Source organism: Melanostigma gelatinosum (genome assembly GCF_949748355.1).
Source record: "Melanostigma gelatinosum genome assembly, chromosome: 3".
Taxonomy (NCBI): domain Eukaryota; kingdom Metazoa; phylum Chordata; class Actinopteri; order Perciformes; family Zoarcidae; genus Melanostigma; species Melanostigma gelatinosum.
In genome coordinates, this window is record NC_136636.1 from 13,528,159 (window position 1) to 13,539,729 (window position 11,571).

Consider the following 11,571-nt stretch of genomic DNA (forward strand, 5'->3'; position numbering starts at 1 on the left):
CTGCAAACCGTCCACTATGGAGACAAAGACGCTGCACTTGTGAAGATTTGAGGGCGATGTCTCATTGGCTTTTTCGGTCGTCTTTGCCCTTCACAATCCACCAATGGTGCAGCTCGGACAACAACAAAAAAAAGCGGTGTTTGGTAATTATTGATCCCTGAGGGAGTTTGAAGTGCCGCATGCTTCAGTGGACAAACACCGTCACCGGCCTCTGACCCCTGATGCCCGAGTGCGTTTCACAACCTTTGGACAGGTCAACAACCGTTATTTTAATTTATGTTATTTCACCCATCTTTAACCGATAGTCTCATGTAAAAATCCACAGTTACAGCTCAATAATATCAGACTTTTGATGAGGTCCAGTGGGTGCATGTTTAGCCTAACAATGTAATTTTAAAGACAAAGGGAAATGCACTGTCCTCCCAGAAAGTACAATAGCTAGCGTCCTCATTCTAACTTTTCAGCAACTAACGTGGTCAATATTTTGTCCCTGCGAGGGTGGAAAGTACAAACTAAGTAACAGAGGGGTTAATAACATTTACTTCATTAATACACTGCACCTCTGAAATTCCTGATCTTTGCTGATTCAAGTCACTGGTAGAGATCAAACAATGCATTTGGAGATTCTTTGGAGTATTTTCTTAATTTTGAATGAATTAATTGAAACTATACTTTAAAGGTAGTAATGATAATGAAGCAAAGAGTTTCTTGTGTATCTCAACTCAAAGTTACCCTCTGCTATAGCTGCACGAGTTAAAACATCTGGTCTTTATGACGGAGTAGAGTTCAGAAAAAGGTCGTTATTGCAACTTCAGATACTTTTTTATAATGTTTATTGGAAAGCTTTAAACAACAATTCACTGTATTCCCGTGTTGGACACGGTTGAGTTCAGCGGCGGTAAAAGCTTTAAGTCTGGTTATAGATCAGCAGAAGAAATGCTCAAGACTAGAACTGTAGAAATGTACGGTAGTCTTCAGTACATTCTTCACGCCTCTGTGAATTTAGCAGTTATATGTTTGTTAGGAAATGTTAGTTTACTAATATAAACTTTGAGTCAAAGTCTAATCTGAAAATAAACGTTGTAGAACACATAACGCACATGTAAAACACACATCGCAAGAAGATAGCAGATACGAGAGAATGTGAATGTAAAGGGCGTGTATGTTTTTACTGTCATCTTCAAATTCAGAGTGAATCACAACACAGGAACGTTAAACCATCTTGACTTGAGACAAAGGAAATAACAGGAAATACACTGAGCTGTATAGATGTATAATAAGCAGTCTTCTAGGCTCTTGATTGATTTAGATTCTTTAATCTTGTTTTGCTTCAACACTAAAGATATTTTTTTCATTGATAGCATTGAATTCGTTTTATAAAACTATAAGCCCATCTTAAATAAATAATAATGTCCAACCTGAAACGCACAGATCTACTCCGTAAATCACATGTAGGCTACTCTGCGCTACGGTTTCTGTCTGTGGACAGATTTTGTTGCAACCGTGCAAGATTCCGTCAAGAAACTTTATAGATGTGTAGTTGATCGAAGGCTCAATCCCAATGTCCACCTACGGCCTTAAGCCATGAATCTTCAGGGACATAACTGATGTCACCTGGTAAATGGAGCACGAGAGGTTCCAAGGGCTTGAAATGGTGTAAATACAAATGGGAATTATGGGATTCATTTTATATATTGTACTGCCCGAATTGAAAGTCCTTCAGTCTCTTGCCTTGCGAGATGAGAAGTAATTGTCAAATAATCTATTATGTTTCTGTGTAAATTTAAAATATCCGGTTGAACGGCCATGTGCCTTAAAGGTAGACTCTTTGTCTACCTTTTTCTTTGTTTTACGCCTCTGGGCTTCCCCTGCAGAAATAGAGACTTATGGAAAGTGTGAATAAAGGACTAAAAATGTTTGCAAGTGAGCTCTGAAACACTTAAAGGTTTGACGGTGGGACAATCCTACACCCTCACAGACTTTGCAGGAACGAGCCTCAAAGTCTGCGAGTGTGGACGTTGGGATTGGGCCAAAATCAAAGTCAAGTTTGAAGATGGGCCAGGTCTGATCAAGTTTACACCCCTGCACGGATTTGACATCCTGCCTGTGATCCCGTCATAAGAAGGTCTGTAGTTTACTTTGTTTCCCCCGCTGGCCCACTAAGCCTGCAATCTACTGTTAATCAGACACAGACACAGACGTACTCCAGCCACTAACAGAAAACGGAGCAAAAACGTTTTCTTCCTTTTGATGAGAAAAAACTATTGACAGTAAACAGGAAAAACATTTTTGATATATATTTTTTGACTTCACAAAGCGATGACTAACTGTGATTTCCGTTGGACTTTAAAAGGTGCTGTATTCCAAATGTAGAGTATTAATATAGCAGCAAACAGCTATTTGTAAAGATATAGTGGATTAATCTCCACCTGAGCAGAGAATTAAGTCTCTCTCTGTGTGTCGTAATCAGAGCTTCTCCGTGCTTATTTTTACGTAGACGTGTGTGTGTGTGTGTGTGCCCCACTGGCACCGGCTCAGCCATTGCCGTGTTGGGAGCCGTGTGAAGGCAATCCCTCAGTCATATTTATGCTCTGAATTTTGGAATTAAGCACCTTTAAAGCCTTCGGGCTCACGCTGCCATCGAGGCTCATCATTAACTTTCCACTGAGCTCTCTGTGTTGGATTGAGTACTTTCAGAGTCTTGCTTGGTGGCAGATGTTGAGTTTGCACCTGACGTTTCTGCAGATGCAGAGTCTTGTGAGGTCTGCTTTGTTTCTGACGATTGTTCTTGCACCTTCTCATCTTCTTGTGGATAGAGGTCCGGGTATTGCTGCATACACTCCTGCATTGCCCTGAACTGCTCCAGGCATTCAGAACCCTTCACATCCTCCTTACTGTAGTGGAAACAGGAGAAGGCATCCTTAAAGTCAGTCCCACAGGGTCCACTGGCCACCCCACCCAGACAGGGGCAGTTCCAGTTTATCTCCCCACTGGGAAGAATCAGGCCTAGGATGAGAGAGAGGAGAGGTTTAAATTAATACACAGGTTGTAATTTTGCCTTTTTCAAACTTAATCCGAGTTACAAACAAGTCTGACAACCAGGCCCTCTTGGTAGTTTCACTGTTCCTCACCTTGTTCCTCATATGGGTCATTAGGATCTTCCTCTACGAGCTCGGCACTGCTGGGCGTTGCATGATCCTCTTTGGTGACAAAGATAATTCGGTCTTTACCTGTTGTGAAACATGTGGAAAGACAACTCAAACAAACTTTCGGTGATAAGAACTGCGGCACCGAATCCAAACCAAAGGAAACGGTCGATGCCGAGGTAGAACTTTAGAATGTTACCGTCTGACCCAGATGAAGCTAGTTTTAACTACTTCATATGAAGTTCGGTATTTTAATCCAAGATGCCCAAAATAAACACGGCTTTTTTGTGAGGGGCCACCAGCCAAAAATAAGATTCAATGTATTGTGTATGCGTATTATATGTAACGTTAGCTAATGTAATATGTCTACCTGCAAAGTAGTGTCTATGTCGATGTAAGAAGTACAATATAGTAGTCAAATACATGTAATGATGTAAGAAGTACAATATATTCTATAGTTGTCAAAATACTTATAATGCAGCATGTACCTCAAAATGTTACTTTAATGGATTACTTGAGCAAATGTGGTTTCCACCACTAGACCAGATATCCACCGACACCATGACAGTCAAGATGTTTTAAAGATGAAGACCTCGACGTACAGTGACGACAATGACTCAAGGTGTAATGAAAGGACTCAAGGTGACACCACAGTGCGAGTCATTGAAAGAACCCTAACAGTCCTGTTCACTCATGATGTGTCAGGTACAGATTTGAACAGTCCTGGTTCTCATCGTAACAAGAGGCCTGTTATTATACTTTTAACTGGGTAAATAAATTCGCATTCAGACTACAATCAACTCCAGGGTTAGCTTTCCAGATAGGTTAGCCAGTTAGCACGTCGTTACCTTCCTCTCTGACCGAACTCATGTCTTCTTCAAGAATTCCTCTTCTTCAAACCCACAGCTCCAAGGATAACGACTCTTTTCTGACACGCAACGCAACGCATGAAGATGGCATACGTTGTAGTGCAGCAACAGCTAGCTTGTTTCATAACCATCTACTGCAGCCTCTTCATGAGCGTGTAGTCTTCTTCTTCTCTTTGTCTATTTCCGGTAGCGCAGACGCTCTGTGGCGCTTTGCTGCCACCAACAGTTCATAACATGACATGCGCATTCCACTAAAGACTAAATGGTTCGTGGGATTTCTCACAAGCAAATAATTTCTTTCCCCTCAACTTTCTGATACAATTGTATTTCTATTCTATTTCTCTGTAAAATAAATACAATATACCACCCTTATAAAGAAAAGAGGATTAATGAGATATCTAGAAGGAAATGTCTCCTTCTCACACTTGAGAGTTCACACTTTAATACATTAATTTACTTACAATAACCCTGCAACAAATACCCGTTTGATCCTTATAATTGTACAATTACATTTTTTTAAATTTACGGCTGGGAGATTGGGATAAAAGTAATGTTGCCATAACAACAAAATCTATCTTTACAAATCTTGAAAGGGAAATTTACCAACATGTACCGAGTCGGATAAACTCATTTTGTTCAGTCAGACGGCTCTTTGGTGATTTATTCACATACAATTCTAAAGTACTGTAGATCACAATATATGGAATGGCAATCTGCATGTGAAGGGGATATTTAATTGACCAGCCAGTAGCTACATCGTGTCCTCATACAAAACACACTCCAATGTAGTTGTTAGTAGATAGAAGTGTTTATTACTGCAATTACTATGGGCATCCTTAGGTGGAAGCTGATAAATACGGTAGATGGATGACTTTATAGTGATAATATTAAATGGGTCTGCATAAGAGGATATGATTGTGAACACATATTGTACATTAATAAACACTTAAAGACACCTCAGACAAGTAGAAGAGTCAGAATACTAAGCCTTTTCCAACAAAAAAGGTTTTATTGAGAATGTTTGTTCTGAAATGCATTTATTTTTTACATATTCAAAAGATTGTATTTTACACAAATTCAAAGTTATTCAATGAATGGCCTATGTACAGAAAATCATAATTTTCTTTCAGGTGTGGAAAACGCGATTAATTAAAGTATGCCGAGAGCAGACAATTAAAAAAACAAAACAAATAAATCTTAGAAAGTGGGACACAAAAATGAATGTGACATGTGAGTTAATACTGCAGCTCCCTAGGAATGCCATACATTAAAACAGTGACAGGTGGACTCCAATGTGAGCTCCACATCCTCTTACAAGATTCTGTTCAAATAACAGCTATAACACAGGGTCACAGATCAGGAAAAAGACAGTACTTGACTCAGCGTTTGACAGTTAAGCTTCTGTTCCACACAGTCACTTAAGTGGCAGGTTGATGAAAAAATAAAATAAAGCTGAAAGTAAAAGTATAAACTAAGATAACACCAAGCAGAACATTGAGTACATTTCAGCACACAGCAGGCAGTTGACCTCCACCATCCGTGTAGAGTATGCCGGCATACTGAAGCACTCTGTCAGTCTGAAAAAAGGACCGAACTCCTGCAGGACTTTATCTCATACAAAAAAATGAAGCCTTTAAAATTCGTTTTGGGAAACTATAGTCTCATGTCAGTTAGAAAATCGGATGAAGTACAACTGAGATGTCGGTCTTTGTGTTGCTTTGGAAGATTCAAGGCGGGAGCTGTGTAGCCCCACCACCTCGTAAAGGTCCAATTTAAGCAGAGATCCCTCAGTCATCCTGAAAGTGGAGCGCTGGCGTTGCAGGAGCTTCTCATAGATGTAAAATGAATGCAAAGTTGGTGATCCTAATAAAAGTTGGTAAAGGGTGGGAGGATATTGCCTTTTCTAAAAGAGCAGAGCCCCCATGCTGCCTACTTCACTTTGTTCTTTCACAAAGATCTCAAAGTACTGATAGATGATGGTGACGGCCAGCAGGATACCGGTGCCGGAGCCAATGGCTCCGAGAAAGTCAGCCATTACTGATAAACCACCGATGCACAGTCCACCGAAGGCAGCAGCAGTAGGAATGTACCTACAACACAAAACGGGGAGACTGAGATTAATACGCAGAATTTCAACTCAGTGTTTCAGCAGAATGGTAGATATTCAAATACATTAACCATGATTGTAAAGTAGCGAACAGTTAGATGACAAGTGTTGCATATTGACGATGCACACCCAAGTTTGCAGTCAATTGAGGAAATCTTCAACAATAACAAAAAGGTAGTCATATCCTTGAACTGCTGCCCTACTTTAAATTACTTCAGTATCTTGGGGATTGATATTTCTTGCACAAGGTATGAAACTTTTCGTTTTTTGGGTGGAATAGCATTTACAAGGACACAAAATGTTTTAACAAAAAGGAAAGAAAAATCACACAGTGATGGGATTGAATCGGTGTCAAAAAGATTAGAACGTGAGCATAGGCTTGAGCATGGAAGTGCATTATGTGTAACGCAATAATCTCAATTTAAAATGAAAACTCTAAATGTTACAGTTTAGACCAACAGGTAGAGTCACAATCCCTCTGTACGCAAAGCAAATAAATAAATAAAACTATAAAGGCATTAAAGGAAGGTCCGGTGAAATATGATGTCAATGATTTGCTTTAATTAAAAGATGGGAGTTATTGGCTTGTTAGTGACAAAAACATTAGTTCATGTAAATTCATAATAAGGGCTTCTATCTATTCTATCTGATAAACGTGTTCAATGTATGATTTGGGCAGCTGATGAGGTATGTAATCAATCAGCAAGAGAGATGTGTAAAAGAAAAGGTTTTTGATTTTACCTGTTCAGTTCATGGACCATTGAGGTTTCTCTGTGTCCTCTCATCACCATCTGCTGCTCCTTCAGCTGTTTTGCCACCTGGATGAAAGTGAAGAACAGAACGTTAAAACACAGACTGTTTTAAATAAAACTCACAACACCCACCCGCCCGAAAGTGGCTACAACTTACATCTTTCGCAGAGGAGCCTGAGACTTCAATCCAGGTCTTGGAGAAAAAGGCACATGATCCAAGCATGAAGACAATGTAGATGCATGCATGGACTGGGTCATCAAGGACAGAGCCAAAGGATTCAGGGGGCGAGAAGTAGTAACAGAGCCCACCTACAGGGTAGGCCCGGGCTGGACCACTCGTCGTGGCATCCTGCAGACACGAGAGAAGAATACAAGCTTCATGAAACGTTCTAGCACCTTGAGTAACACTTAAGTACAATGTGGCGGCACCATGTCGAACACAGCCATGCAAAAAACCTTCATAATTACATGTGTGACTGCACACTGTTATTCTTTACAAATACTCCAGTAGTGCAATTGTCAAAGACAGACAAGTCCTCCTGCTCAGGACTGAAGTAGCGTTTGCAACTTTGTTAAATGATATTAATTAGATAAATACGGAACAGTTTGCATGCCTGCTGAAAATGTCAGAGTAAACATTCAGAGGCTCATTCTTAGAATAAAGCTCGAGAAATTGAAGGGAAATGTTGGAGTAAGTGTATACTTACAGACCAAGTACCAAGCAGGTTAACCAGGAAGTTGCCACTGAAACGTGTGGAGAGCATCTGGGAGATAACATACAAGTTTGAGACCAAGGCAGACTGCAGGATGATGGGGATGTTGGAGGTGTAGAAGAGCTTGATGGGGTAGGTGTTGTATTGTCCACGGTAGCGAGCCGACTTGATGGGCAGATCAACTCTGAAGCCCTGTTCGAGGAGGTGAATGTGTGAGCAAATCATTCATTGTTCACATTCCCTAACTTTATTATCCAGTAGGAAATCCTGTAATAACCTTTGAGAAAAGTTGCATGTTAAGAGAGGCCAGAGACTCACCTGGAAGTATATCACTACAGCAAAGACGAATACTGTGGCAATGAGGTTCATGAGGTTGGGCAGGTTGCCTCTGTAGAAAGCTTCTCTCAGAGCTCGCACTTTGTCCGTACGAGTGGCCAGCAGATGGAACAGCGCAATGATTGCTCCCTCAAACTCTGTACCTAGAAGCAGAAACAGTCACAAGTACAGTGTGAGACACAATTTACATTTATCAATCAAAATCACATATTCGCAGTGCAACTTGTGGATTTCTTACCTCTTCCGGTGTTCACAGTGGTGGGGCTGAAGGCCTTCCAGACGATCGTCTCACAGATGTTGGTGGCAATGAAAAGCGAGATCCCTGAACCGAGACCATAACCCTTTTGGAGCAACTCATCCAGCAGCAGCACGATCAGCCCAGCCACAAACAGCTGAGGAAGAACAGACACAGATACAGTCAGCTAAATAAATTAAATTGTTCACTTCGCAATGAATTCAGTTTTCTTTGGAGGGTCCAAGCTGTTTATTCTGACTATGTAGGTTATACCTCTGTGTTTCCTGAACTGAACCTAATAAAAGCCTGAGCCACCGGAGCATTATTTACTTTGTGAACTCAATTAATGTAAACAAACCTGTAGGTCATGCAATTCTAATAATGAAATGACTATTTGAATTGTATTAGTTGACATAATGACACGTTTCTGCAAGATACTCTGACACGACCTCGATGCACATCTTGCACTTCAGTAAGATTGCAGTTTAACTCCCTTTCATTGAAGGATAATTATATGCTCGCTATTGACTAGTTTAAGTGTCAACATCAATGTGAGGGATTTGTCTATGATAATAAATCACCAATATGTGAGGAATATTATAAGAGGGGACACAAATGACAATCTAAAGACCCCGGAGAAGAAACAATCTGCATGAGTTTGTTCTATAATATTATACATATTTTCATTTTAAGTATATAATGAAAGACAGTTTTGATGATAAAGTATATATTTTTAGTCAAACTACACAATGGTTATATAAAATTGCCATTTGCACCTGAATGATGATGAGCAGACAGATTCCCGCACCCATCTCAGAGGGATCTCCATACATGCCGGTCATCACATATACGATGGCCTGGCCGACGGTGATGATCATTCCAAATACTGAAAAACATTAAGAGTTGTAAGACTATTTATGGACATACTTATAGATACCAACCATATGTTCACAGACGACCAAGTGCTGAGAGTTGACTTACATTTCTGAGCTCCATTGAAGAGGGCTCTGTCCTTTGGTGTGTCTCCAACCTCAATGATCTTAGCTCCAGCAAGCAGCTGCATGATCAGGCCTGAGGTGACAATAGGCGAGATACCCAGCTCCATCAGGGTACCTGGGGCGGGAGATATTCAAGTTAGGATATACCAACGACAGAACAGACATACATTGGCTCTATTACTCAGTTATTAGCAGGACAAATACCTCTGTTTGAAGCCAGGATAACTCTCATCCAGTAGAATGGATCTGCAGAGTCTGACGACATGATGCCAAAGAGGGGGATCTGCAGGAAACCGGTGAGAGAGTTACATTTTTTTGAATTGTTGAAAATAATTCTTACACTACAAATCCAACTCTAAGCCCTTCATTCACAGTTGGGATAGTTTGACAAACAAAGCAGTTTCTCTGTGCTTTGTTAAGATGGCCAGGCGTGCCTTTGAGTGTCTGTTAAAGTGCCCCACTGGCTAGCTCATGTCCACAGCTCTGCACTAATCACTTACTGGAGTCACAGCTGATAATGCTGTCCCAACAGACGCCAATGTTGCGGTATCGTAGTGTAAAGTGTAAATTGAAAAGCACTGGTCATTCTCTTGTTGCAAGGATATGATTAGTTGTGATGGGCAGCTGTCAAATTTCTACATACATAATAATTAATAAAACAATTGAGAGATATATATATATACACCCACCACTGGTATAAAAAAAAAGAAATTGTGGTTCATTAAGAGGCTATATGGTATTGTAAGTGCCAAATGTTAAGTACAAAATGAATTTATACCAAAAAAAAATGCTGCATACAGGGACCAGTTGTACTCACTTTATTAACAATAATAATAGTAATTTTGTCCTCAAACTAAATTGTTCTAAACAAAGTCAGTGAGTGCAAGTGATTGTAGTGTGCGATTTACATTTTCTTTAATACATTTTTGCAAGATAATACAAATTAAATCATGTGGATTTGCACATCTGTTTTGATTAGCTGAGAAACTACTAAGACAGGAGTTAATTGTGACACGTACCTGGCAACAAACCAGGAAGATGAAGAGAGTGATGGCAGTCCATAGTACCTTCTCTCGGAACTGGATCTGTTAGACAATGACATTATGAGCATATTTATAACAAATATCTGGGGTTTTTATTGCCAAAAGCAAATGTACTAATAAACGTCACAGACCTTTCGTTCGGGTTTCTGGATCTCTGGCAGCACTGCACAGAATGGCTTTATCACCTCCAAGAATTTGACTGGAAACAAGAAAATAATGTGTTAATGTGAGCTATGTGGGAATAATAGCTGGTCACCAGTGGGACGTGGCAGTGAATGGAGGGCGGACTCAAGACAGACTTGACAATAACCTAACGTATACCAAACAGATATATGTAGATTTATGCATCACTGTGTGTCTAGCTATGTTCTTAATATCCCTGCTACGTGCTTCTTATTCGGCCAATGATTTAGGATCAGCAGGCTGACGATAACACCGGTTGTGTTATGCGTCGTCATCACTAGACTGTCAATGTCTTTGAATGAGTGGCTAGCACGTTAGCTTTGAAGATAATCTTGCCGACAAAAAAACCCACCGTGACAGTTCTAAAATCTCAATCCAAGCAGGAAATGCAGCTTTCACAAACATTGACCGGCTGTTTATTTGAATCTACCTACAATTTCCCATCACAGAAGTCTCTCAATAGTACAAAAGCAACTGCCAACTAGCTAGCTGTTAGCATCGTAAGCTAGCCTGCTACCAATGGCAAGCGCTAATACCGTTAGCTAACTGAGCTAAGTTGAACAAAACAGTTAAAACTATATTTAGGGTGTTACTACACAGCCTATAGGTAACAGTCTCATACAACTCGTGTGCCAAAGTCATACTCACTGCCCATGATGTCCCAGCTGTCCTCCTACTTGCTCCTTTACTGTGTAAATCTGACCAGACTGAAACTCACTACTGACTGAGCCACCGGGGAGGAGGAGGAAGAGGAGGAGGGGAAGTTTAAGAGACACGTCACCATTACGGACACGAAGAACAACGATTTAAAGAACCAGCCTCTTCCGTTCGACTGCAAACATGTTACTTTTTTAGAGTTACAGTGTATAACACACAGTCAACTTAATCGGTGAATAACAATAATGTATTTTTTGATAGACTTCTTTACTTTGAATGCAGGAACTGTATCATCATTTTTACACCGTATTCCTACATTTGCTGACAGTAAGTGGAGGATCTGAGGACTGTTTACTATTCCACATTCATGTCTCCACCAGAGAGCAGCAGTGACCTGAAAAGGATCTCTGGTCTAGTTCAGGAAATGCAGGCTGTTGAAGACAGTTTGACAGAGACAGAGTTTCTCTCATACCAGACTGTTAACAAAGTCAGAACCACAAACGCATGAAGGGGTGCACAAAATGACAGGAGC

At 40.4% G+C, this 11,571-nt stretch overlaps 2 protein-coding genes across 2 annotated transcripts; both read right to left on the reverse strand.

Moving 5' to 3' along the window:
- Nucleotides 1-880: 880 nt before the first annotated feature.
- chchd4b (coiled-coil-helix-coiled-coil-helix domain containing 4b) lies at nt 881-4,163 on the reverse strand. The gene is made up of 3 exons (XM_079265558.1): nt 3,995-4,163; nt 3,132-3,230; nt 881-3,006 (listed from the first exon to the last, which is right to left on the reverse strand). Exons 1-3 carry the CDS (start codon nt 4,014-4,016, stop codon nt 2,654-2,656), a joined length of 474 nt encoding a protein of 157 aa, XP_079121684.1. The 5' UTR covers nt 4,017-4,163; the 3' UTR covers nt 881-2,653.
- An 840-nt stretch (nt 4,164-5,003) lies between these two features.
- On the reverse strand, nt 5,004-11,111 carry LOC306775238 (protein transport protein Sec61 subunit alpha). Its single transcript, XM_079265553.1, has 12 exons — nt 11,031-11,111; nt 10,331-10,398; nt 10,176-10,241; nt 9,361-9,439; nt 9,140-9,271; nt 8,935-9,044; nt 8,162-8,315; nt 7,906-8,066; nt 7,582-7,779; nt 7,032-7,223; nt 6,864-6,940; nt 5,004-6,105 (listed from the first exon to the last, which is right to left on the reverse strand). The coding sequence occupies exons 1-12, from the start codon at nt 11,035-11,037 to the stop codon at nt 5,919-5,921; spliced, it is 1,431 nt and encodes a 476-aa protein (XP_079121679.1). The 5' UTR covers nt 11,038-11,111; the 3' UTR covers nt 5,004-5,918.
- Nucleotides 11,112-11,571: the final 460 nt, after the last annotated feature.